A 26280-nucleotide genomic window follows, 5' to 3' on the forward strand; every position below is an offset into this window, starting at 1 on the left:
CAGTCTTTTCGTCCTGCTTTTGAGGAAAGGTGGTCATTCTTTGGGAGCTGTAACTCCAGAGAGCCCGGCCCGGGGCAGGGCTGGCCCGCTGCTGACACGGCTCTGCTGCTCTCTCGTAGGGACGAGGTCAACAAAGCCTACCGGAAGCTGGCGGTGCTGCTTCACCCCGACAAGTGCGTGGCGCCTGGCAGTGAAGACGCCTTCAAAGCAGTCGTGAACGCCCGGACAGCCCTCCTGAAGAACATCAAGTAGGAAGTGAGAGAGAAAGATGAGCGTGGGCCTCAGGTCCAAACTGACGCTCCCTGGAAGTGAGATAGCCGACATGGTTTGGTTTGGTTTCCTCCCCGCAAAATCGTACTGCTTTTGTGGCCCGTGCTGTCCTCTGTAAATTAGAAATCGAGTGCCTGTTTCCATTTCACAGAGCGGCGAAGGGAGCCCAGCCTCCTTCGTACGTTCCCTTCACGTTTCAGGTCACCTGCATTTTCCCCTCCTTCCTTTGTGAGCTCTGTCATTGTAGCGTCCCATACACAGTTCACTCAGGAAGGTCCGTGAGGTTTCTGGAGGGAGGAAGGGAGGGTAGGAGAACCCAAACACTTTTTCTTTTTTCTTTTAACTCAACAGAGAAGGAAACAACAAAAACAGAAGCAAACCATATCAAAGCCCCTCCAAAGGTGGGTGGGACCTCACAAAGGAGTTGTTCCTTTCACAAATTCCTTAGGTGGTGTTTGAACCATTGATCAATCTGTAATGAACGAACTCTTGACAACCCTTTGGAAGTTCATGAGTTGAGGTGATCCGGTTCCTAGTTGAGCAGCCCTTTCAGGACATGCAGGCTGGTCTCCTTCTGCAGCCACCAGGGGGAGGGACAAGCTCGTCCTGAGAGAGAAAAGGCAGTGGCAGCCTCGAGTTCTGGCTACACTGGCTGCCCCCAGGCTGGCCCCCCGATCTGAGGCCTTCCGTTAGCCGTGGCCCTGGGCGCTGGCAGTGATAGGGAGCATCGTGCCCCCAGGAATCACGAATCTGACCCCAAGCAGAGGTGCTTGCAAGTCACACTGGAGCTAGTGCACCGGCCCCAGAGGGCAAGGCCACAGGCAAGGCCAAAGGGCAGGCCTGCCCAGCTTGGGCTTGTCTGAGGCCCCACGGAGAAGCCCACAAATGAGGCCGAGCCTTTTCTTGTGTCTGCACTGTTTGCCCCGACAGGCAGCAAAGGCCGGGCGCTCCTCACCGGGCCGGGCCGCGTCTTCACTTCCTCATCTACATTAGTTCCCCCTCTTTCCTCTTCTCTTCCTCTTATTATTTTTTTTTCAGATGCCATATCTGTCATTTTTTCTCTTCTTGAATCCCTGGCTTACGGCCACTGCCTCCTCTATCCTGCCTCACAAGTCTTGACCTTGCACCCCTCCCTGACAAGTCCTGGTTGGCCAGAGACAAGTATGGATCCTTTGGGTGGTGGTGGAGGGAGACATCTGAAGGCCTGTGAGGGGAGAACCTCTAATTTTTGCTTTGGCTCTGTATTTCTGAATAGTGATATTTTTAAACTATAGATGATCAAAACTAATTTCACACAGAGAAATACATTCTCTTGCCACAGTCTCCACCTCAGTATCCAAGGAATGGTTGAAGATCAAGTATATCAAGACTGACCATTCTTCCCGTCAGAACTGGTCTCACCGTTTGACCCATTTTCTCATCAATCTCAGCACGTTACTCGTACCATTAGCTGCGACCGCCCTGCGCTGACTGGGCCTTTAAGGTACATAAAATGTCTGTGAATTTTAAACGGCTGTCCCTACCGATCACCAAATAGCATTCACCTTCTACTAAGAGGAAAGGCCAGTTTGTTTTAACTCCAGCCCGCTGCAGTCTTCTGGACTCTTCTCTCCGCAGCGGCTTCACTTGGTGTGGCTGCGCCCGAGCTGCTTTGAGCTTGTCGTTAGGAAACCAAACACTGTTTTCTAGCATCGCTTTTCATCTTGGTGATATTGAAAATGCTTCTTTTTTACAAATTGAGTCTGATATATGATTTCCTGGGGATTTTCCTCTGGACTTTTAATTTTAAATAGCTTCTGGGACTGCAGAATGCCAACGCAAAGTTCTTCTGAATTTCAGTTTTGCTTAAGGCCTTTATCACGCCTAACGTAATTAAACATAGGTGTATTCTTGCAACAGAACTAGCGTCATATAAACGAGGAATTGTGCATGGTAGTGTCAGCCCCATAGACGTGACAGCTCAGAGCGCATGTGGCCCTGTGTAAACCCTGTGCCAGTTTCATCACTGTCACTGAAGACCACACTGGTCATCTCATTCAAGTTCATTGTGCAGATGAGCAGTTACAGCAGAGAGGTCTTGAGCTTCTGTTCCCGTACAGGTGGCTTGTTGGAATTTAGCCCGATTTTGGTTCTTAGGCCTTGGAACTCAGTTAACCTTCATTGTTAATGTGAAGGGTGGCCATGAACTACTTCATTTATGTAAAAGAAAGAAAAGAAAGTTAAGTTTCAGGGTCCTAGAATTTGTCCAAGTGCCACAATCCTTGAGTAGAATATTAAGGGATAATAAGGCATGATTTGCAATGCAAAGGTTTTCGGTACGAACTCCATACAAAACTGTGTAGACCTCTGTGTGTTAATTTAAATTCTCGGTGCACATATGGACTTTGTAGTTCAACCTGATGAAAGCTTCAGCCAGTTAGGATTTCAAAGTATATCGGTGAGAGTAACAAGTTGTGGCAGCATTCCATGAGCTAAAAAAAAATTGATGGAGAATTTCATTTTTCAGAAAAGAATGAAAAGTTTCGAACAGCTCTTATTAAAGAAAAGTCATTGCCTCCACATCTGAGTCACCAAGAAATCACAGTTTTAAAGCTTGTTAGAAATCCCTTGAGGCCTTTCCAACTAATTGCCCATCCTCCCTAAGCACTTTAACACACACCCTCCTGTTTCCCTTCTGTTTCCCTTTGTGGCTTCTTCTGAATTAGTGTTCTCAGCTGTCAGCCCTCTTTCACTCCAGCTCATCATTTCATTTCTTCACACAGATGTGTCCTTGGCTGTTAGCCTGTTAGCTTAAACGTCCAGGCCTAGAGTATTGTGCTGCTACCCGGGATAAATTGCTGGAATTCTTTAGGTTGCACACTATCCTTTAAGGCTTACATTTACCTCAGGAAACTTACTCTAGTATGTTCTCATGCATTGAACTCTCAACTGGTAAGGAATTTCTTTGTATCCATGAATAAGCCAGTACCTGGATCACTGTTAGTCAAAAGAGCCATAGCTAAGGCAGCTAAGTTTCTGAAAGACAGCCAGAGCACGTAAGCGGCCCCCCGAGCCCTGAATCAGTAGCCGCTCACCAGAGAACAGTGACCGAGGGGGAGGGAGGTATTTCAGTCCCAAGTTAGAGAGGGTGGAGCCGTGTGCACATTGCCTCTGACATTGACAGCGACAGTGCCCTTCTCAAAAGCAGTTTCCGTAGGCGCTGGAATGTCACTCCCTTCTCCGCTGCACGCCATCTAGCTCGCTCTGAGTCTGCCAACGTTTTTGTAAAACTTTGGAAAATGAGTTTAGCTGAGAAATACAGCTACCCACCTTCCCTTGCAAGTTTTGCAAAGGGAAGGAGGGTTCACACGTCTCATATTTGGTACTTAGCACAACTGTAGGGTAGTAATGTTTGCACATTGGTGTTTCCATTTGACATTTCTAGAAAAGACAAAAAGTTTAAATTTGTGACGTGGGTAAGTTAGATTCTGTCTAACAAGCAGTGCAATATTAAGCCGTGCCAAAAAGGCTCTGTTGGTGAAATGACTTGTTGGCAGGTTGGACGGTGTGGGTTCGCGCCCTGCATTGATTTCCCACAGGGCCATCGTCCCCTCTGACTGAATGCAGAGTCTCTAAAGAAACCCTTTGCTCTTACGAGGTAATTTGCATATTTGCTTTCTGTTGAAATAACTGAAAATGTTAGATCCAATGGTTGTTTATGTCTTGTATAGAGAGTGTCATATGTATTTAAGTTGCGTATTTTTATAAAATAAAGCCAAAAACCAAACACCGGTCCGTGAGCTGCACTTACTTGTTGAGAGCTGGTCTTTCATGTCTAACGTCCTAGTCTAGAAGCAGTCCAGTCCCTCACCCACTGAGACCTTAGAGCGGACGTCTTGCCTGAGTTTTTAGTTGGTAAATGGAGGAAATTTTATTCATCAGTCCGTCAGGCAGTTCTAACCTTGTTAAGTTATGGTAAAAGTGTTTTGATCTCTTAAAGAAAGATCGTTTGCCTTTTTCATTCAGGCAAAACTGTTCTCATCCTATTTTAATAATGCCAAATAACTTCATAATTCAGTTAACGGGTCCCTGGAAACAAGAATCCTTAAGTAACAGACTGTTGTGAACCCAGAATTTGACAACTCACAGAAGGCAGTATATCTCTGAAGCTTTCAAGCGAGAGCTGTGGTTTTCGTTGTGAACAGTGTATGCTCTCCCCTAAGAAAGCCCGCTGCTCGAGTTTTGGGGGGGCTCCCACCCTCATCCTGCCTGCGCGCTCCAAAGGGGAGCCACCAGATTCTCCGGGGGGGGGCACCGTGCTCCCTGGCCACCCGGACCGGTCCATGAGATGAGCATGTCGCCACAGGTGAACCGAGCGGCATCCTTCTCTGAGTTCTTTCTCACTGGAGCGAGGAAAGCAGGCCTCCTCCCGCGAGGGGAAGGGAAAACAGGAGGAGTCCTGCTGGTGCTGGCCACCATGATCCCAGTATCTTGGGAAATATTTTGAAAGAATGAAGCAGACATTCTTTTAAAAAATTTATTTATTTAACATTTATTTATTTTTGTGAAACAGAGAGACAGAGTGTGAGCAGGGAGGGGCAGAGAGAGAGGGAGACACAGAATCTGAAGCAGTCTTCAGGCTCCGAGCTGTCAGCCCAGAGCCCGACGTGGGGCTTGAACTCATGAACCATGAGATCATGACCTGAGCCGAAGTTGGACACTTAACCGACTGAGCCACCCAGGTGCCCCTTGGTTTTGTTGTTGTTGTTTTTTGAGAGAGTGCAAGCAGGGGAAGGGCAGAGAGAAAGAGAGAGGGACAAAGAATCCGAAGCGGGCTTTGCACTGACAGCAGTGAGCCTCATGTGGGGCTCAAACCCACAGACTGTGAGATCATGACCTGAGCTAGAAACTCAACTGACTGAGCCACCCAGGTGCCCCCATGAAGCAGACTTTCTTAAAGAGGGAGAGTCCTGGTCCCTGAAGGGCCCTGGGCTTGTTGTGCTTTGAGCCCATATGCCACCTCAGAATGCCTCCCACAAATCTCCAACCCCTGTATTCTGCTTAGGCTAGCTGGGGTTTGCTTTCTGTTCACTGAAACTAAAAGGATATTAGAAGATAGTAGACCTCAAGGATTCTAAGCCAGGATGAGAGAGCTATGGTCTGTAGACTGGTACAACACATGGTAGCTCTAATATTTATATATTATATCCATTTACTTGATGTTTCTCAGCTGGAGTCTTTGGCTATGTCTTAAACCAATAGTAGCTGGTTGTCAAAAGAAAACTTAGGTTTATTCAATTGTTTCAGGGTCAATTTAAGAAGCAAAATTGTATCTACCAGAGGCACTTGTAGTTTCTTAAGTTTCTTTAAATTTTATTGTTAAAGTATTTTGCTGTGCATGTATTAAGCACCTACTATGTGTCAGGCCCTGTTCTAGGCACTGCCTATATAACTGAGCTCTGAACCAACAAAACTCCATGCCCTAAGGCACTTAGCACTTGTGTGTGTGTGTGTGTGTGTGTGTGTGTGTGTGTGTGTGAAGGTTTAAAGAAAGGTTCTTTTTTTCTATAGGCTTATTTCCTATAGGTTAATTTCTAAAGAGGCAATTTGCACGTTTCAAAAGTCTTCAAGATATGCAGTTTGGAATTAATACTCTGATTGCTACTATATACTGAAGATCATGTAGGTTGTTTAAAGCTATATTAAGGTTTTTTGGAGAAAATCATCATCATACAAAGTTTAGTTTTTCCTATTGGACTGGAGGAAATAGTTCCAGACTTATGGAGTTTCTTTATACATGTTTTTTAAAAAAAATTTTATGTCTTTTATTTATTTTTGAGAGACAGAGAGAGACAGCGCAAGCAGGGGAGGGTCAGAGAGAGAGGGAGACACAGAATCTGAAGCAGTCTCCAGGCTCTGAGCTAGCTGTCAGCACAGAGCACGACGCGGGGCTCGAACCCACGAACTGTGAGATCATGACCTGAGCTGAAGCCGGCGGCTTAACCGACTGAGCCACCCAGGCGCCCCTCTTTATATATGTTTTATATCTACAACTAATGTAGTCTTTCAAAGCAGTTGATAAAGTTGTATTTATTTGGAGGGAAAATATCTTGAATTTAAGTTATTTTAGTTAAAATAATAATGTGCACCTCTAATGTCCAGTTAAAATTGTGATCAGTTGACTGTTGTAAAGGATGCTATGACTTCAAGAAAATGCTTCTCCCTGCATCCATAACAGCCAGTTGTTAGTGATCATTATAAAATCGGCAGATGCAGCCTGGGACAGCATTTTACCGAGGTAAGAGAAAGCAAAAGTCTTCTGTGATTGAGAGAAATTAAGATGCAAGGTGCCTCCATGCCTCAGACAGTGGAACATGAACATCAGCCAGTTTCAGAGTATGAGAGAAAACAAAAGGTTAATACAATAAATACTAAAGAAGGAGAAAGCATCTCAGTGGTTCCAAAGGAAAATAAACTGAAAGAAACTCTGCATTCTGAGTAGCAAAGGATTGAGTAGAAAAGCCCCAAGTCAGTGTTTATCAGACTTTTTTCGACGGAACCCTATATTTCTAGTGAACTGCCAACATGGGGTCCCTGTATATAAACATCTCAGAGCAGTGTTTTATGAGGATGTTTGTAAGTTGACAGTTTTAACGTCACTCCTTATAAAAGCAACTGATGCAGCAGTTTTGCCTCGCAAGGCAGATGGCAGACTTTCTACCAGACGATAAGTCCCCAGGCCCTTCCCTCTGCTCATGAACCCGGCTCGGGGAGCACCTGACCCGAGAGGGTGAGCGGGCCCCAGAAACACTGTCTGTAATGAGCTGCTGCCAGGCTGCTCGGGGACTCTGATGACATTTCAGACCTAAGGGAAAGCACCATGGCTTTGTGTGTCGTGAGGCAAAGAGCTGAGCTGCGAGTCCTAAGGAATGAACAAGAAAGACTTCTGGGGGCTGGGGCTGCCAAGAGGAAGAAGGAAAGACCAGACAAGAAGAGGTAGAAGGCGGGGGCCCTGAGAAGGATAGTTGGAGAGATCCTAGATATTAAAAATTATTAGATATCAGGGAATATTAGAAAGGTATCCTAGAGAAGTACCCCTGACAAAGACAACCAAAGGACTTTTAAGAAGACAATATGTTTTATAACATGATCCCCATTTTACAGATGAGAAAACTGAGGCTCGGAGACATTATGTGACTTGCTCCAGGCCACATAGGAAGCTATTCAAACCTGCCTGCCCAGCCTCAGAACCCAGGCTCCCAGTCTACGCTATCAGCCTCAGGATCCAAATTTTAAAATAATCTGCTTCACACTCGTGAGTAATATTGTACCCTCTTGTACCATGTTGCTTAAATGGAATTAAAGGTTGTATTTTTTTAAAGATCATGAAGATAAAATTTTCCTTGTAATGACACAAGTTTATATCCTGTATATGTGCACAGGAATGTAAGAAACTTCTTTCTGAGGATGTCCAAGCCAAGAGGGAGTTAGCATGGCAACTTAAGTAGATGCTGCGTTAAAATGTGGAATATAGGGGCGCCTGGGTGGCCCAGTCGGTTAAGTGTCCGACTTTGGCTCAGATCATGATCTCATAGTTTGTGAGTTCGAGCCCTGCATAGGGCTCTATGCTGACAGTGCAGAGCCTGCTTCAGATCCTCTGTTCTCCTCTTTCTCTGTCCCTCCCCTGCTTGTGCTCTCTGTGTCAAAAATAAATAAACATTAAAAGAAAGAAAAACAACCCAGAATCCAAAAAGAATAAACTAAACTAAAATAAAACAGCAACAATAGTACATCTGGATGTATTTATTAACAAGTTTTATCTTTCACCGAGATTTTGAACAAACCCAGGCAGAAACTCTGATGCCTCTCAACAGCTTGAAAATCACGTCCTTAGGGACATCCACCCAAGTCAGCAACTGAAGGGTAAAATAAGCCTGAGAATCTGAGAGATAGTCCTCCGTGGCATGTGTCAGCCTCAGGGCCTTGCTTGTAGGTGATTTTCACACCCGTAACTTATTCTCTTGACATAGTTAGAATCTATGAAGCCCTGAAAGGGTAATTCCCCCCGCCTCACCCCATCCCTCCACCATAGCCCTGGCCTTTTGTGTTAGAATCACTAGCACCACTGGAGGAAAGATGCTTTCGATCTCACCAAACTGTCCCGAGGGATTGTTTAGGACGTGGGCTTCGGGGGATGAGGTTAGGGTAGTTTGACTTCCTACCCTGTTTGTCTGTATTATTTATATTTTCTCAATGAATATAAACTATTTTGGTCATCCAAAAAGTTAAAGGAAACAAAAACTAAACAGTAAATGTGGAACCAGTTAAAAAGAGAGAGAGAGAGAGAGAGACTCACTTTAAACTGTGGGAAGCTTTAAGTAGGGCGGCTCTGGGCTGTAATTAAATCCTGCCTCTTTACATTAGTAGAAACTTCATCCTAAAAGAGAAAAAAAACTTTTAGTCTCTTAAAAGTTTGTTTGAAAAGCTCCCATAACCATCAGTGCTGGCTGACTGGAATTTCAAATTCACTTAATGTAGTTACGTATCAGTAAACTGAAGAGGGAGCAGAACGGAAATGGGAAGGCCTTATCTCTCCTATTAATTAAGAGAGCAGCCTTGGGGAAGTGGGTCCACCTTCGGAGGTGCACTTTCCTCCATTATTAGATGAGGCTGTTGGTTAAAGAACATTAAAGAACACCTACGGCCCTTTCTAAAGACCATTACTTTTTGAAATTTGACAAAGGCCATAAATGCCAGGCCCCCAGACCTCTTGAATATAATTCTATTGCAACACCACCAGTCTGAAAAAGAGAAAAGGAGAAAGGAAAAGAAAAATGATTTTAGAAAAATGATAGTGAACTAGGCTTTTCCTAAAGTTAGAAATAACAGGCATTGTTGAACTCTTTCGTTTCATTTAATAAAGAAAACCTTAAACTCCTACTACACACAATTGTGATTTCTGCTCACTTTGCAAAGGCAAAAGGTACTGGAAACTTTTAGGAATAAGTCCACAAAGACTCAGATGTTCAAAGACATTCTTTATTCCTATGAAACGGAAGTCATCTTGGGGCCTGAGCTCACATTTTCCACCAAAGGTGGGAACACTTAAAATGTGCCTCGTAAGGCAAGTTAGTTACTTCTGGTTTCAAATATGATCAATTCAAGATTAGAAACCAATACTTTCAAGACTCTTCCTCATACTTCCACCCCCTTCTTTTCCTGGAAAGATCTAGACTTGGGACAGAGGCTGCCTTACCTCTCCTCTTGGCCAAGAGAAGCATTTGGGGGCCCTCGTGCTGTCCCCCACACCGGAGGCCTTGCTGCACTTTAGCAGGCCCCACCTTCTGTGCCATTTGCTGTTGACGTCATAGTCCCACCATGGCCTCCAGACTTGAGGTCCAAGTGCTTGTCCTTCTAGTTGTCTGGCTGGCCCTTGGCCTCCTCTGCTCTGCTCCCTGGGCCTCTTAGCAACTCTGCACCCTGCCCACCTGGAGGGTCAGTAACTCCAGGCCACTTTCCCCCAGCCCTGCCATGAGGCCCAGGCCCTGGGGCCCCTTTCAGTCATCACCACTCTGACTCTGGTGTCCTGTCAGGTGCAACTCTACACCAGGCTTCCCCTGGAAATTGCAGTCTCCTAGTCTACCCCTGGGAAGCTGCCTGGAACTTTCCTATCTCACCCTAGGATTTACTAGTGTGCTGATAAACTGGATCTTGCGGAGGGGTGTGAGGAAACCCTGATTTGTGGCTTTTGCCCAACTTCCGTCATATAACCGCTCTCAGCATGGTTGATTTCAAGCTAGGAAGACACACCAATAAGCTTTCGTGAGCAAACTGCAACCTGGCACTGTTTACCCCGGGAAAGCACAGGAACGAATGGGCAGGGCTTCTGCATGCATCCTAGCACATCTAAGCTAAGACCCTCCCCTTTCATCTTCACTTCTCAACTAGATTGTTAGCTCTTTGGGGCAGGATTACATCTCAAAGCCTATCTCCCAAAGCACTTCTCACAGTGTGTTGCAGGAGGTATTCAGTACTTGTGATGACTGATTATACTCTTTCACAAAACTGCCACTAAGGACTATTTCAAATTAATTTTTTTTTTTTTTTTTTTACTTAAGTGCAATCGACATACAATATCCTATTAGTTTCAGGGGCACGTCATGGTGAATTGATACTTTTATACATTATGAAACGGTCCCCGATCCCTGTGATAAGTCTAGTTACCATCTGCTTTTAAAACCTCACTGTGTTTGCTATTAGAGGTATGGAGGTGGCTCACTTCTTGTGACTTTTCTCTAGAGACCAGACCCAGTGCCCCACAGCTCCTCCACCCTGCCCCGAGGAGCATGCCTGCCAGTATTGCCAGGGAATTTTTAAGACAGCAAGGTATGGGCGTTCGTGAAATGTATTTAGTGGAGCGGTTTGGTTGAAATAAAATAAATTTATATCATGATTTTAATTACTAGGCAGGAAGACCTAACAACTCACCGGCAGCCTCCAATCAGCCTTATAAATAGGTATTAAGTCTTTGATAGTCTTTTTAGCTTGAAGTGTATGATTCATTGCAAGAAAGACCAATGAAACACCTACCATTTGCAAAGTAGGTGCTTTAGGAACGGAGGAAATGTATAGGACAAGGATTCTGGAAGTGGGATCTGGGACCAGCAGCCTGGGCCACCTCTGTCCTGTCCTTTGTCCCAAGAGACTAACTGAGCTAGGGATTGCTTAGAGCCCAGCTTGGTGCACTTGTGCAGTCACAAGTAGAACAGATCTGAGAAGTAACTTTTCTTTTCCTCCCTCCTCAAATACTACTCTTGCAAGCAAGCCTTCTGTTGCCCCACAGGATAAAGTCAGAGTTCCTACTATTTACTGAGCACTTACTATAGACCAAGCACTTTCTCGGCCATTTAAAAGCAAATTTTTAAATGTTTATTTATATTTAAGAGAGGGATAGAGTATGAGTGGGAGAGTGGGAGGGGGCAGAGAGAGGGGCAGATACAGAATCCAAAGCAGGTTCCAGGCTCCAAGCTGTCAGCACAGAGCCCGACAGGGGGCTTAAAGCCACAAACTGTGAGATCATGACCTGAACTGAAGTTGGACACTTAATGGACTAAGCCATCCAGGCACCCCTAAAAAGCATTTCATTTCAGTCTTACAATGATTTTTTTAGGATAAAGAATTTATCCCCATACTATGGGTAAGGAAATGTGCTCAAAACAATTAAGTACATTATCTAATACCATAGTCATATTGCCTTATGGTCCCCCAAAGACATTCAGAACCTGAGAATATGACTTTATTTAGAATAGAGTCTTTTCATATGTCATTCGGGTACAGATCTTGAGATGAGATCACTCTGCATGAGGGTGGGCCTTAAACCAGTAAGAATCCTTACAAGAGATGTGGAAAGAGACAGACACGCACAGAAGAGGAGACCACGTGAAGACCGAGGCAGAGACCGGAGTTAGAAGGCGGTGAGCTGAGGAAGGCCAGTGGTTGCTGGTTGCTACCAGGAGCCAGGAAAGAGGCAGAAATGGATTCTCAGCGCCTCCAGAAGGAACCAACTTTATTGACACCTTGATTTTGGACTTTTGGTCTTTAGAACTGTGAGAGAATCAACTTCTGCTGTTTTAGGCTTCCCAGTTTGTAAAACATGCAACGGCAGCCATGGGAAATTAATACAATCATTGAGCCACTCTAAGAGTGGCCCCTGTGTTCAGCCTGGGACCCGACTTCAGAGCCTTTGCCCTTTGCCACAACACTGCACAGCCTTGGCCTGGTGTAATCCAGCCTCCTTCTAGCTTCTGTCTCTTTACCCTCCCGTGCGCTCTGGGCAAGTTCAACTTCTTGGTGTTCTCTGAATACATCGTTACTGTTCATGGCTTTGTGCCCTTGTAACTGCTGCCCCCTCGACCTGACACACTGTTATGGACTGAATGTTTGTGCCCCCCCCCCATATCCGGTTCATACGTTGAAGCCCTAACCCCCAGCGTGATGGTATTTGGAGGTGGGAGTATTTGGAGGTAATCGGGTTTAGTGAGGTCATGAGGAAGGAGCTTCCTCTATCCACCAAGTGAACACATGGCAAGGAAGCCGCCATCTGCAAGCCAGGAAGAGAGCCCTCACCAAGGACAGAATCTGCTGGCACCTTGACCTTGGGCTTCTACCCTCCAGAACTGTGAAAAGTAAGCCTGTGTTGTTTAAGTCCCCCAGGCTGCGGTGTTTTGTTCCAGCAGCCTGAGCTGACTAAGGCACATATTCTTTCCCCTCTCTTTGCCTGGCCAACTCCTACTGAACTTTTATATCCAGTTCAAATGCCTCCATCTCTGAATTTTTTTCTAGACTCACCTCTGCTCCTCAGGCACATTTAGTAGATTTTCTCCATAGCAGAGCAAGATCTCCTCAATGTGTTACTTCTTGGCAGATGAGGACTTTATCTTTTCCATCTTTGTGTCTTTTTTTTTTTTTTTTGAGAGAGACAGTGAAGCAGGGGAGGGTCAGAGAGAGAGGGAGACACAGAATCCGAAGCAGGCTCCAGGCTCTGAGCTAGCTGTCAGCACAGAGCCCGACGGGGGGCTCAAACCCACGAACTGTGAGATCATGACCTGAGCCAAAGCCGACGCTTAACTGACTGAGCCACCCAGGCGCCCCTCCATCTTTGTGTCTTAAGTGCCTAATCAAAGCATAGTAAGTATTTGATGAATGAGTGAATGAATGAATGACCTGTGTAGCTGCACTGTGGAATGGGTTGTAGATCCTTCAACTACACAATTCCCAACAGATTATGAAACAAGTTACAGAATACAATTGAATGCTGATTTAAAAGGGAGCCAAATGAGAGTAAGAAAGTAAGAGTATTGGGGGTCCTTAGTGCCCAAATATGTTGCTCATTAACCAATCAAATCTTGGTGTCGTTTTCTTGGTGAAATTTGTCTAAGCATTTCCCTGGTTTGTGGAAGTTCCTCACAAAAATAACAAGAGAGTTGGCTTTGCCAGGAACCAGCCCTGGCCTTTGAGGGGCTCCGGAACCAATACTGGGTTTTTTTTTTAATGTTTATTTTTGTGAGACAGAGAGAGACAGATCATGAGCAAGGGAAGGACAGAGAGAGAAGGAGACACAGAATCCGAAGCAGGCTCCAGGCTCTGAGTTGTCAGCACAGAGCCTGATGCGGGACTTGAACTCACAAACGTGAGATCACAACCTGAGCGAAAGTCAGCCACTTAACCGACTGAGCCACCCAGGTGCCCCTGGAACTGACACTTGACGGCCTACCCAACCACCATCCATCCCTTCTTCCTTGCGGGCGGATTCTCAAGTTATCCAGGCACGTGCCCCTCCGCTGTGTGGCTCAGTGGTAAACCATGAGTGATGGAAACTGTCCATAACGGTATCATTTCTACTGCCAGTGGTTGGTTTGGAAGTGGGCGTGTGACCCTGTCTTAGTCAAAGGGGCAGAATGGACATTCTTCTGGGGAGCTTTCGGGAAAGAATTTTTACTCCTGAAAAGAAAGGCACAGGAGAAAACCATCCTCTTCTTCTATGATGCAGTGTCATATCTGTGATGCCGGACTGTGGTGCCACCTTGCAGTCATGGGGAATGTTCCCTTAATGATGACAAAGCTGATAGGCCAACGGTGGCAGGGCTGAGGATGGAAAGTCCCGTGAACCTGAAAGGCGGTGTTGAGCCACTGAATAATTAACCTTAAACCTGTTCTGTCCAAAGACTGGGTAGAGGTCCTGTCCAAAAACTTGTTATAAAGGTAAGACATTTCTCTACCATGTAAGCCATTTCGAAGTGCGTTTGGGATTAAGACAGAAACCATCCCAACAACTCTCATATAATCCAACGGCCAAAAATATCACTGGCCCCACCCTGGAGAGAGATCTGAGAACGCCGCCATTTTCAGTGTATTAAAGAAACGTTCTGCATGTGAAACTACAAGTTACCCTTGAGAGGGATACATCAGCAAGCTTTTAGCACCTTTGAGTTTATTCATTCATTCGTAAGCACTCCTTTCTCCAAGCATTTATTAAGAGTCTTTTCTATGCTAGTTACTCTGCTATATTATAAAAATATAATGATCAGTTTCAACTTATAGCTAACATTTAAGTCCTTCACATCATTTTTTTCTAAAGCTATTTAAATGTGCAGCTGACCTTTGAACAGCATGGGGGTAGGAGCACCAACCTCCACACAGTTAAAAATCTGAGAATGATTTTTGATTTCCCCCCAAATGTAGCTACTAATAGCCTCCTTTGACCAGAAGCCTTAGCAATAACATAAAGATTTGACTAATACACATTTTATGTCATATGTATTAATACTGTATTCTTATAGTAAAGTAAACCAGAGAAAATAAAATGCTTTCAAGAAAATCATAAGGGAGAGAAAATACATTTGCAGTGCCGTTCTGTATGTCTTCACAAAGTCCATTTGTAAGTGGACCCAGGCAGTTCAGAACCATGTTACTAAAGGGTCAACTGTATTACTATTATTAAAAACTTTTTTAATGTTTATTTTTGAGACAGTGAGAGAGAGAGATAAAAAGCATGAGTCAGGGAGGGGCAGAGAGAGGGAGATACAGAATCTGACCCAGGCTCCAGGGTCTGAGCTGTCAGCACAGAGCCCAACGTGGGGCTTGAACCCATGAACCATGACCTGAGCCAAAGTTGAACACTCAACCGACTGAGCCATCCAGGTGCCCTTGCAAATTATTTTTTTAAGAACATTTATTTATTTATATTTAGAGAGAGAACATGGGGGAAGGAAAGAGAGAGAGGGAGAGAGAGAGAATCCCAAGCAGGCTTAACACTGTCAGTGCAGAGCCCCACATTGGGCAGAATCACATGAACCGTGAGATCATGACCTGAGCCGAAATCAAGAGTTGGACACTTAACCAACTGAGCTACCCAGGCACCCCAGCTTATTTTCTTTCAAAGGCATATTTGAACTTAGACTTCATTAAAACAGAAAACAAAACCCAGAACGCCTAATTCCCACTTAATGCTACATTCATACAAAATTACGAACGAGAGGCAGATTCTCCAGCTCCGTCCAGGTTAGCGGTTGTGACTCATGGAGCAGCTTTTCTTACCAGTAGGGAAACGTGGCCTGGAGAAACCTGCCCCCACCCTAGGAAAGTGCGAGGAGGGGGTACCGGCCCAGGCTGAGCCGGAGGGAGCCGTGCTCCCGCCCTAAGATGTGAGCAAGTGCCTGACAGCACCGGAAGGAGAGAGCAGAGGGCCACAAGCCAGCAGAAACACTGAGTCAATGCTGAGCACCTGCTAAAAATAGCAGAGCGGGGCTATAAGCGTTCCTGTCCAAACAGATTTAAAGCCTGCAGGTAGCGTCAGCTCTGTGGGGCTGTTAACGAAGGGAAGGGCTAGAGTCATCTTGACCGGAAAGCCTTACACTGGAGGTTCTGGGTCATCGCTCAACTGTGAGGAAAGCTGTCGCTTACCTCCCCCCAGTTGGGGCTGGTGGCACCTAAAGCCAGAGGCGTCCCAGGGCAAGGGTGAGAGACAGACCTGCTGAAACCCACGCTGAACCCATTTCACTGAGATACATTTTAATCAAGTGAGAAGCTTTTAAATTAAAATGAAAACTCTAATTAAAAGGAAAAAAAGGACGAAGCCCTTGATCCGGTTTTGAAAAGCTTAGCGCGTCTCCCACGGAAGAGAGCTTCAGAGAGGTGCCTGGCATCCCCCACGCGGCACAGCAAGATCGAAAGAAGGACGGCAAAGCGGGCGGCTGACTTCCTTCTGCTAGCGCTTCTGCAGTAAACAGCATCTTTTTTAAGAGCACAAGAGGGACAACAATGCCAGCATGAATTATTTAACGGCTATAAACGATACTCTCTGTAAAAACGCATGAATATGCTTACCCGAAAACCTGTGCGTGTCTAATTTGAGTGTAAATCACCATGACAGCTTCACGTGCGAGGCCTGAGAACTTTGTGGAACGAATCCTAGAGAGCATTACTTAATTTGGACCACTGTTTTCCGGTAGTTTTCATTCTGTGCCTTCTTGCCAGTTTTCCCTTGACAGTCTCTTCCTTTTCCAAACCATCTTTTATTCAAAATCAATCCTCTGAGAGAATGGGGCTGGTCAGGACCTGTCATTTGTCCACATGAATCCTCAACAGCTTACAGCCCAAATGGAGCAATTCTAGCTTGGCATTCAAGGCCTTCTGTGATCTGGCCCCTTTCTACCTTTCTTGCCATGCCATGACTTCTCTGTCTACACCTTTCCACTGTCCACCTGCATTCATCATTCCCACACACTCGCTGGACGTCCCCACCTCCACCTCTCTGCTGGCTGCCCCTCCCTCAGTCTGGGCAAATACTCTTCTCCTCTTCCTTCTTTGCGCCCTACTGCACGGAGCCCATTCTAGTCTCCTTTTTTGAAGTAGACATTATGAATGCTGCTTATAAGCTTCCACAAGAAGCTTGACCTGGAAGAAAGAAGATAAGGTGGCAGCTGGAGGAAATGAAGGGCCCAGAAGGGTTGTCATTGGTTTGTGATTTAAGATAGGAGCAGTCTTGTCTGTTGACAGGGAAGCGCCAGGAGAGAAGGGGAAGGAGCCAAGTGGGGTGTGTGGGGTGGGCTCCAGGGCAAGGGGAGGAGTCTGCCCTGCACAGGTGGTAGCGACCTCTTCTCTACAATCTCCACTGTGCTTTTGGATTGTATATGCTCTGATCTAATGGGGGACGGGAAGTAGGGGTGCTCGGAAGGCGACTCTGCCTACAAAATACCATCTTCCCTATACCTCGGTGAAATCTGAAATGCCATCGTTCTGACTTATTCCTTTGACCCATGGCTTTGACCGTTAATCAAAGGTGTGTGTGTGTGTGTATGTGTGCTCGTGCACGCGCGTGAATGCATGCATGCATCTGTGTGTGCGTGTGTGTGCATGCATGCATGCGTCTCTGTATATACATGCATGCATCTGTGTATGCATGCATGCATGCATACATCTGTGTGTACCTCTGTGCACATGCATGTGTGCATCTGTGTGTGCATACATGCATGCATCTGTGTGCACGTGTGCATGCATCCATCAGTGTGTACCTGTATACATGCATCTGTGTGTACCTGTGTGTGCACATACAGGTATGCATGCACACACGTGTGCACACATGCTTGCATCTGTGTGTGCACACGTGGGCATGCATGCATCGGTGTGTGCGTGTGTGCACATGCATGTGTGCATCTGTGTGCACATCTGTGTGTGTGCACATCTGTGTGTGCGCACATGTGTGCGTGTGCCTGTGTGTGCGTGTGTAGAGGTCACTGTGAGTGAAGTACCTCTCCCTCTTCTGCTTCTACAGAGACCCCCTGGAGAGCTCTTCTGGCTTCACTAACTTTCTTCTGGTGAAATGGGGAACAGGAACTGAGCCCCATCTGCCTGGCCGTCTCACTCTGTTCTCATTTGCCAGCAGAGTGAGAGATAGGGTGCATCTTGTTCTCTGACTTCCATATCCCCAGGGCAGGCTCTGCGCCTGGAGGGGGGATATTTGGCCATGCCTGGGGCTAGGTGAAGGGGTTCAAGTCCAGAGTGAAGCATTATCACAGACTCTGGAGCCCCAAGCTCTGACTCACTCCATCCCTAGTGACCTGCGTGCCCATCTGCCTGCCTCCAGGGTCCGCTTCCTAGGTGACTCCGAAGCGGGGGCCGCAGCGGTGGACTGGACAATGGCTTCCAGACCTCAGCAGTATGTGCCCATCTCTCCAGCTTCAGGCTGATTCCTCTCTGGGATCTGGTCCTAAGAAGAGAGGGAGAGAGGCCCACACACGGGGAGAAGGGAAGGGAGGGTGCCCTAAAGGACCGAGGGGAGAAAGGTAAACCTCACCTTTACAGACCTGGGCCGCACTCTGCTGACTTGATAAATTTAATTGCTGAAGCTTATAGTCGATGCTTCTTATTTTAAGATATAAAAATGGGTCAGCAGTATGCAAATCAAGCCGACCTGAGCCTTCCCTGGTCAGGCTGCAGGCTCCCCCTGGGTGTTGCACTGTTGTGGGCCTGCTGTCTGGTTTTCCAGCCTCCAGCCAGGCTGCCTTCCTGCTCCCAGGCTAGAGAGACAACTCTGGATTTGAACAGACATATCTTCAGGCAAAGGCCCAGGCTCTCTCCTGCTTTGCTTTTCCCTGATCCACATCCTGTGGTCCAGCGGGGGCGGGGGTGAGGGGGTGCTACTGAATCTATGACTCCTCCAGCAATGACTGATAGTCTGGGCACGTCAGATTGCACAGGGCCTAGGTGCCAGTCCCTAGGGTCAGGTGCATGGGTACAAACTTGGTGGAACCTTAGGCAAGTTGTGAACCTAATCTCAGTTTTCTCGTCTGTAAAATGGACATAGTTATCATATTTACATCCTACACAACTTCACGTTGTGAAGATTATATAAGATAAGGAGTTGGGATGCCACCAAGGAATATCCTGGATGCTAAGAACTTTAGAATGGAATCTGAAAACAGTAAAACCACAGTCATTTTTGAGGAAGTGCAAAGCCTAAACTGCGCTTCTGGAAGACAGTTCTAATGACAGCATGAAGGGGATTGGAGAGTCTTGGAATGAATCCCACAAATCTCAGGCATCTCTTGTTCCCAACCAGCCTTCCTGGAACAATGGATCTGTCCTATTAATGCAGATTAGGTAACGCGGAATGGAGGTGGGGGAGATCTCAGGCAGATGAGTTCCTTCTAGAGCTTTCTCTTGCATCAAAAGACCTCTTTTTTTAAGGACCTCTTTCCTCTCAGGAAAAAAAAGCACTTTTCACAGACTTTTAAGATACTTTACGATATCCAGGTTTAATGTGCTAGTGACATTTAGTGCAGCATCAAGGTTGGCAACCTCTGGGGAAGATTTGCTCAGGAGAAATGAACTAATGTGTATCCTTGCTGTAATCACATTGCCTGGACAGCCTCTCAGGAGCCTGCTATGATAGAGCAATGGCCCCCAAACTGTCATTATCCTAATCTCTAGAAACTGTGAGTGTGTTACCTTACGTGGCAAAAGGGACTTTGCAAATATGATTTAGAACATTGAGTTGGAGAGATTATCCAGGTCGGTCTAACCTCGTCCCATGGGTCCCTAAACTTGGACTTTCCAAGCTCTGTTAGAGGGAGATGTGGCAATGGAAGAATGACCAGAGAGATGTAATATTGCTGGCTTTGAAGATGGAGGAAGGGGGCCATGAACCAAAGAGCGTGGGTGGTTTCTAGAAGCTAGAAAAGGTAAGGAAATAGATTCTCCCTTAGTCTCCAGAAAAGAACACAGCCCTCCCAAAGCCACGACTTCCACCCAGTGAAGCCCTTTCGGACTTGTGACCTCCAGAACTGTAAGACAATACATTTGTACTATTTAGACACTCAGTGTGGTACGGGAGCTATAGAAAAGCAATCCATATACTATGGGCCAGTGTGATGCCGAGCACATGAGAATCAGCAGTTTAAAAAGCCAAAATACAACAGAGTTCTTTTTCCAATGGAACTCACATTCCATGGGGAAGACACAAGACTTATGGACAAACAATTACACACTGTTGTTTCAGGCAGATTGTGCCATGAAGAAAGATGAAGTGGGGTGGGGAGACGGATGCGAATACACTGTCCGCCCCGAGGGACTCTGCTGGAGTGGGAGACAGAGAGGCACTGTCCTCACAGAGGTTCCCAAGGGGCCGCCCTGCCTGGGGATGAGAGACTTCACAGAGCAGGTGGCATGGGAAGGGCATCTCTGAGGATGGGTAGTAGTGTATCAGGTGGACAACAGGAGGGAAGAGAGATCCAGGCAGAGGGAACAGCATATGCAAAGTGACGAGGGCATGAAGAGCATGCTCAGAACCACGAGGAGCTCCAGGCAGCTGGAGGAGCGGCAGAGCAGGGCTGATAACGGCGTGGATCTTGGGCATCTCCAGCATTCCTGCACAGAGAGAGAAAACAAGCCCTCCGTGAGCTCCAGAGGCACGATCCAGAGACGGTACCCTGTGTTCACCTTGTGCCCCAAAACAGATACAATTTCCTGCATTCCATTCCCTAATCAACTCCTGACAGTTTTGCGATAAAAACAGTGATTAAAATTACTTGCCAATTAAATTACTCAACTTCCCTGCATGGGGAAAAAAATGACTTCAAGTAAAATTGAAGTCTGGGAATAACAAAGTGGATTTTGCCACCTCTTGGCACATCTCCAGGTAACTGAAGCTCTGTGAATGGATAAGAGGATCCAACAGAACTGTTATTTTTTATATATTTAAATTAAAATAATTTTTAATGCTTATTTTTGAGAGAGAGAGACAGAGGATGAATGGGGGAGGGACAGAGAGAGAGGGAGACACAGAATCCTTAGCAGGCTCGGAGCTGTCAGCACAGAGCCCGATGTGGAGCTCGAACTCACAAACCACGAGATCATGACCTCAGTTGAAGTTAGACGCTTAACTGATGGGGATGCTCAGGTGCCTTAGAATCGTTATTAATTTTTTTAAATGTTTATTTATTTTGAGAGAGAGGGAGAGGCAGAGAGACAGACACAGAATCCAAAGCAGGCTCCAGGCTCTGAGCTGTCAGCACAGAGCCAGACTGCGAGATCATGACCTGACCCAAAGTCAGACGCTTAACCAACTGAGCCACCCAGGTGCCCCAGAACTGTTATTTTAATTCAACAAGGTTTATTGATGACCTACCAGGGGCTGGCATTCCAGGTATAAAGGGAATCCAAGGCCTTGACCCTGGGTTCAAAGTCCAGTGAGTGGGGCAACAGTCATAAAATTACAACAAATCCTAGCAGGTGTTAAATACAGGTATGGAAGGTACGCTGTTGGATCCTGTCTTAAGTTTCTGTGGCTGTTGGAACAAATTACCACACCCTGGGTAGGTGATTGAAAACAACAGAATTTACTCTCCCCATTCTGGAGTCCAGAAGTCCGGATCTAGTAGTCAGCAGGCCTGCACTCCCTCTGGAGGCTCAAGGGGAGAATGCCTCTTTGCCTCTTCCAGCCTTTGGCAGCTCCAGGTGCTCCCCGGCTGGCGGCCCCATCCCCCCAACCTCTTCCTCCATCTGCACATCATCTCCTCTGTGCCCGCGTCTCTGGTGAGGGTGCTTATCATTGGATTTTGGGCCATCCAAGCCATCCAGCATGGCATCATCTCACAATCCGTGACTCAATTACATCTGCAAAGACTCTTCCCATATAAGGTGATGTTCACAGGTTCCAGGGACTTGGACATGGATGTACCTTTTGGGGAGCCACCATTCAACCTAAGTAAAAAAGGACTGGTGTTCCTTTAATGCAACGTGAAAGGCAAGGTGAGATCTGAGCACTTCGTAAGTACTATCTCATTTAATCGTAGCATGTGGGGAGGTGGGCAGTCCTCTTAGCTGGGGCAGGGACAGCTAGTGGTCGGATTTTCAAAGAAGATAGGGACAAGATCAGATTTGGATTTGGAATGATCGCCCTGGCTGTGGGGGTAGAGAATGGGCCGGTGGGTGAGAAGGGCAGAGTCAAGCCTGATATCAAGCCTGAGAGAGAAGTGGGGGGGGGGGGGCAGCCATGGGGACAGTAGACTATTTTCATCTGCAGTGAGGGCTCTCACCAGCTCTCCCTTAGCCCCTCCAGCCTGACCCCCTGGGGGTCTCAGCCTCGTTCTTTTGGGTGCTGCGACCTTCCACCTGTGAGAGGGGCCATGAAGGTGGCGGCCCCATCTCCTCCCCACGCAGGCCTTCTCTAGCCATCCTTGTTGTTCTAAAATCTTTGTCTGTTCCTTCTTATCCCCAGCAGGCTGGGGAAAGGCTTGTTAGCACGTATTTCTATGGTGCCTCTTCCCAGAGGGGCCCTGGCTTGAGTGCTTTTGGAAACGTGACATTTCCACAGAGGCCCCGGGATTACTCAGCATTCACACATTGCTTCACACTCCATGGCATGTGTCTTGCCTTCCCCAAATTTAACCTGTCTGGGCCTCAACTTCCTCATCCGGGCTGGGGGCAGAAGGATGCCTCGAGTCTCTTTCTCTGCCATCCCGGGAGCCACGATTCGACAGGCTGCCTCTGGCTGCCGGCTAAGCACTGGGTCCTCCTGAGATGGAGCATCCCTTGGTTAGAGAGGCAGCAACTGACTGGACGAAGCTTCCTGAGGATTCCTGCTTGAGCCCGACTTTTGCGTGGCCAAGAGCACATTCGGGATCCAGCCCCCTCTCTGCTGCCCCTAATTGTGGGGTCTCTGAGCCCCAGTCTTCTCACCCATGTAATGGGGACATTTGTACTTACCTCATAAAACTGAAGGAGACAACACAAACCACAGAGCCTATAATCATGGTGCTGTGTCTCCCTTGCTCCGAGAGAGGGCTCAGAAGATCCGAGGGCAGCGAGTAGGCTGAGCAGGCCGTGCAGGGAGCGGGCAGGAGTAGGGCCCGGGGAGCCGGGAGCCACGCCCGCAGGGCGCATGCTCACACCCGCACACGCTCACTCGCGCGCATGCTGGTCAAACACACATCACACACGCTGGCTCACACCCCTCATATTTGCTCACCCTTGCGCACACCCTCAGGCACATGCACACTGATCACACACACGCTGAGCATGTAGGCTCACACTCATCACACTGACTCATACACGCTCACTCACATGCCCACTGATCACACATTGCGTCATCAGGAGAGGCTCCCGGATGCGACCAGAGACAGAGACAGCCCGAGGGAGATGGCATGGGTCATGCTGGAACAGAAGTGGCCAGGGTGCCCTGGGGATCCAGCCATGAGATGGAAGGGAGCTCCTCCCTCTGACTGACTTGCCCTGTGGAGATCTGCCAACCACTCTGGTTCCCATTAATTTCCTCCTTCTTCCCAGTGACCCCATCTTGGGGTTAGTGCTGTCTCATTGCACTGCCGGACACACAGCCAGTGCACAGGCTGAGTTCTCGGACTACTGAGGGCCAGCTTTCTCCTGTACCACGTGGCCCTCTCCTCTAGGATCCAAGCCTCCGAGCTGGCAGGAGTTGGCGAGGGGTCTGGGCCCCGTTTGGGACATTGGTGTGTCGTCTGCCTATCCTTTTGGCCCACCCGTCCACTCAGTCATGCAGCAGAGGCATCTCACCTCCCTGCGCTGGCTTGTTCCCTGCCTCGGTGTCCGTCACTCGGTGTCCCTGAAGCTTGTGCACACCCGGAGCCTCCCAGTGCAGTAGGGAAGCAAGTGCATAGACACTGCCCTCTTCCAGCTCTCCAGTGGAAAGTTCTGAGTTGCTTTTTGCACTCAGGGATTGAGCCCTACTGCCCGCCATGACCGCTTATCACACACCCTTGTATTTACCCACTTTACCTTCTTTCTCTGGGAATCACTTGTCCAATTAAACCAGCTGTGTGCAGGCCCTGGTCTGGGGCTCTCCTGGGGCCCAGCACCAGGGGAGCTAATGATCTCCTTTCCTCCCACCTCTTTTTCCCCAGGACACCAGGGCCCTGCTCCAATCTATTGTTTGCTAGACTCAGGAGCTGCACGTTTCCCCAGGGGCCCAAACCACTCCTGTTTATTCAACAACAATTAACGCTCTGCAGTCATCTCTAGTCTGAAACCTTAGGAGCAAAGAGGCATCTGTCCTCTATCCTGGGTTCAGGTGGGAGTCAGGATACTCACCCAAGCTTACACCCAAGCCGGAGGTTCTGTCCTCAGTTTAGGACACGCGTCCTAGGCAAGTCACCCACGCAGCCATTCATGGTCTTAGGTTGCGTGGGTGCGTGCATATGCGTGTACGTGTGTTCTAAGATAGATACAAAATGGATAGCTTGGAAACTGAAGGCACCTCCTACCCTTTTCTTGAGCAGGATTATTTTTAATTTCCTTGGACCAGGACATTTTCAGCATCAATGAATGAGGTCTGTGGGTTCCCTCAGAGGTGAGAGGTGCACTTACAAAGTCCTAGGGCAATCATTCATTCAATGCCTAATTGGCTCCAGGTGCCGGAGAAGTTGCAGAAGGCTCTCAGGCCTGGCTGCCTGTCTCTGACTACTTGTGTCTTCCCTGATCTCCTTGGTACACAGGGCCCTGAGCAGCTTTCCTGGTCTGGAATATTCACTCAGCCAGTTGCTTCTGGCTCCTAGGGAGGCCCATGGTGCTTCCCACACTCCCAGGGAAGGGTTGCACCTAGACCCCAGAAAGAGCAGGGCTGGGAATGTGCCCCGGGCACTCTCCCACCACAAAGCCTTTGTCAGGAGGCTTCAGGCCTCTGAGGGTGCCCCTTTTAGAACCAGTCAGATCCTTCCGCCAAGTCCTGAAAGGCCCAGTTTCAGGTTATCTCTGACTGCCGCCTGTGCGCAGCTGAGGCTCTGTCTTATCCATGTATTTGGTGCCCCCACAGAGCCGGCTGGCATCCTCAGGGCAGGGGCTGGGTGGCTCCTCTGGCCTGCCCTGATGTCTGGCCTGGCTGTTGAACAGATGTCCACAGCAAAGAGAGGAGGATTGCGGAAGGTCAGGGAGGGAAGAAGGGCAGGCCAGCGATTAGAGCAGGAGGGGAAGGAAATTGGGCTTTTTAAAAAATAATTTTTATGATCATTCTTTTTACCAGGGGTATCTGTGTAGAAAACTCTCCCTTTGCTAGGTGAGTGTGAAACGGAGGCTGGGCCGGGCCGGGCCGGTGAACGCCCAGCAAAGAACCCATGTGGCCCAGGAGTTGAGAGGGGGCTTGCCAATCAGAAAGCTGTGCAGGAAAACGCCAAGAATTGTCTTATGTACCAGGAAAGGGGGAGGGTGCAGTATGGGCGTCCTTTGTGCCAAAGCAGGCCCAAACAGTACCTATCAGCTTCTCCCATTTTATGAACACAGGTCCCTTTGTTAAACATAAAAATCACGTCTCCTTGAATATCATGTAACAATCCAAACTAAAAAACGTTGGAACTCCAAACAAATTAAAACAATGGGGAAAGGTGCTGTTTTATTCGAATTCCGCTCCTCCCAAACCTGATGTTATGCCCCTCCCCTTGGTAATCAATGCCCTGACCAGTTTGGACTGAGGTTGGCAGCTTTTCAGAATTAGTAGAGAGAAAGGCAGAAACAGCTGTGATAGTATCAATTCTCTGACGAATCTATTCCTGAGGGATGTGAGGTGACTGAGGCTTTGGAAAGGGCACTCATGGATGACTCTCAGGAGCACAAGGAGACCTCTCCTTCCAAGGCCTGGATGGCTGAGTTTCTCTCCTCTCTGACTCATTTCTTCTCTTCCCAGGGGAGCCTATTCCCTAATGGGGCTGGCAGTCCTCAGCTAACCCCCACCCCGACCCCACGCCGAACTACACACGTGTTTTCTTCCTCTTCCCCCTTATCTAAATTCTTAAAGCTTGTGGTTGATCTTGGCAACGTGTTCTGTCAAAGCCAAGAAAAGTAATTTATACTAAGGTGTAAGAGACTAACAGGCTTAACCGTTCACAGGAGCATTTTAGTTTTTAAGCAGAGTTTGTAAATTCAAACCCATCTCCAGCTGGTGGAATGTGCACGGGCGATCTTTTTGAAGGCGGTCGCTTGCGCTTCCACGTGCCAGGTGCCTCCCGGGCCACTCCTCCCCTCCTCCTTCAGGAACAGAACTCAGCTGCGGGCCCTTTAGCAGGAGGCTCGGGCTGCCAGGGTGGGCGGGGACACTTAGGCCCGGCGCGCCCGGCGGGGCAGCCACCCCAAACCTCAGCCCCGGCCTCTCCTCCCTGCGCCCAGAAGCAAGCCGCAGCCAGAGAGGCGGCGGCGGGGGTGCCGCGAGCGCGCCTCACCTGCGGGAGGGCACGTCCCGGGCTCTCATCCTTCGAGACCCCGCCTGTCCGAGACATCGGTTCGCCCATCGTTCCTGCCCGCCGCCCACCCCGCCGCCTCCACGCAGCAGCCGCAGCCAGCTCGCCTCCCGGCGCTGGAGCGCGGGGCCCCCGGGACCCCTCCGACTCTCGCCCCCGCGCTCCTCCGCGCCCTTCTCCTGCTTCCCCTCGCCGGCCGCGGGGCTGGAGCGGGGCGCCCCCCCCGCAACTCCGGAACGCGCTTGCCGAGGGGGCGGTGACTGCGGGGAGG

General features: G+C 48.1%; 1 protein-coding gene and 1 long non-coding RNA gene across 6 annotated transcripts in view; one reads left to right on the forward strand and one right to left on the reverse strand.

The window, feature by feature from the left end:
• Positions 1–18051, forward strand: part of DNAJC27 (DnaJ heat shock protein family (Hsp40) member C27) — a 43883-nt gene extending 25832 nt beyond the window's left edge. The window contains exons 7-11 of one of the 5 annotated variants that reach the window (XR_003908032.1): positions 120–248; positions 622–671; positions 1592–1753; positions 7414–7564; positions 17582–18051. Coding sequence is in view for 3 of the 5 variants with exons in the window: in XM_029938191.1 (XP_029794051.1) it covers positions 120–248; positions 622–671; positions 1592–1740 (328 nt within the window). In the remaining 2 variants the exon portion in view is untranslated. Of the gene's footprint in view, positions 1–119; positions 249–621; positions 672–1591; positions 4043–7413; positions 7631–11586; positions 12028–17581 lie in introns of those variants that run through there. The other 4 variants (XR_003908033.1, XM_029938191.1, XM_029938190.1 and 1 more) reach the window with 4 other exon arrangements.
• Positions 18052–19045: 994 nt separating this feature from the next.
• On the reverse strand, positions 19046–22743 carry LOC115289154. Its single transcript, XR_003907419.1, has 2 exons — positions 22516–22743; positions 19046–20175 (listed from the first exon to the last, which is right to left on the reverse strand). It is a non-coding gene; the product is annotated as an uncharacterized LOC115289154 (long non-coding RNA).
• Between the last annotated feature and the right edge of the window lie 3537 nt (positions 22744–26280).

The sequence above is a fragment of the Suricata suricatta genome, chromosome 4 (assembly GCF_006229205.1).
Source record: "Suricata suricatta isolate VVHF042 chromosome 4, meerkat_22Aug2017_6uvM2_HiC, whole genome shotgun sequence".
Classification (NCBI taxonomy): Eukaryota; Metazoa; Chordata; class Mammalia; order Carnivora; family Herpestidae; genus Suricata; species Suricata suricatta.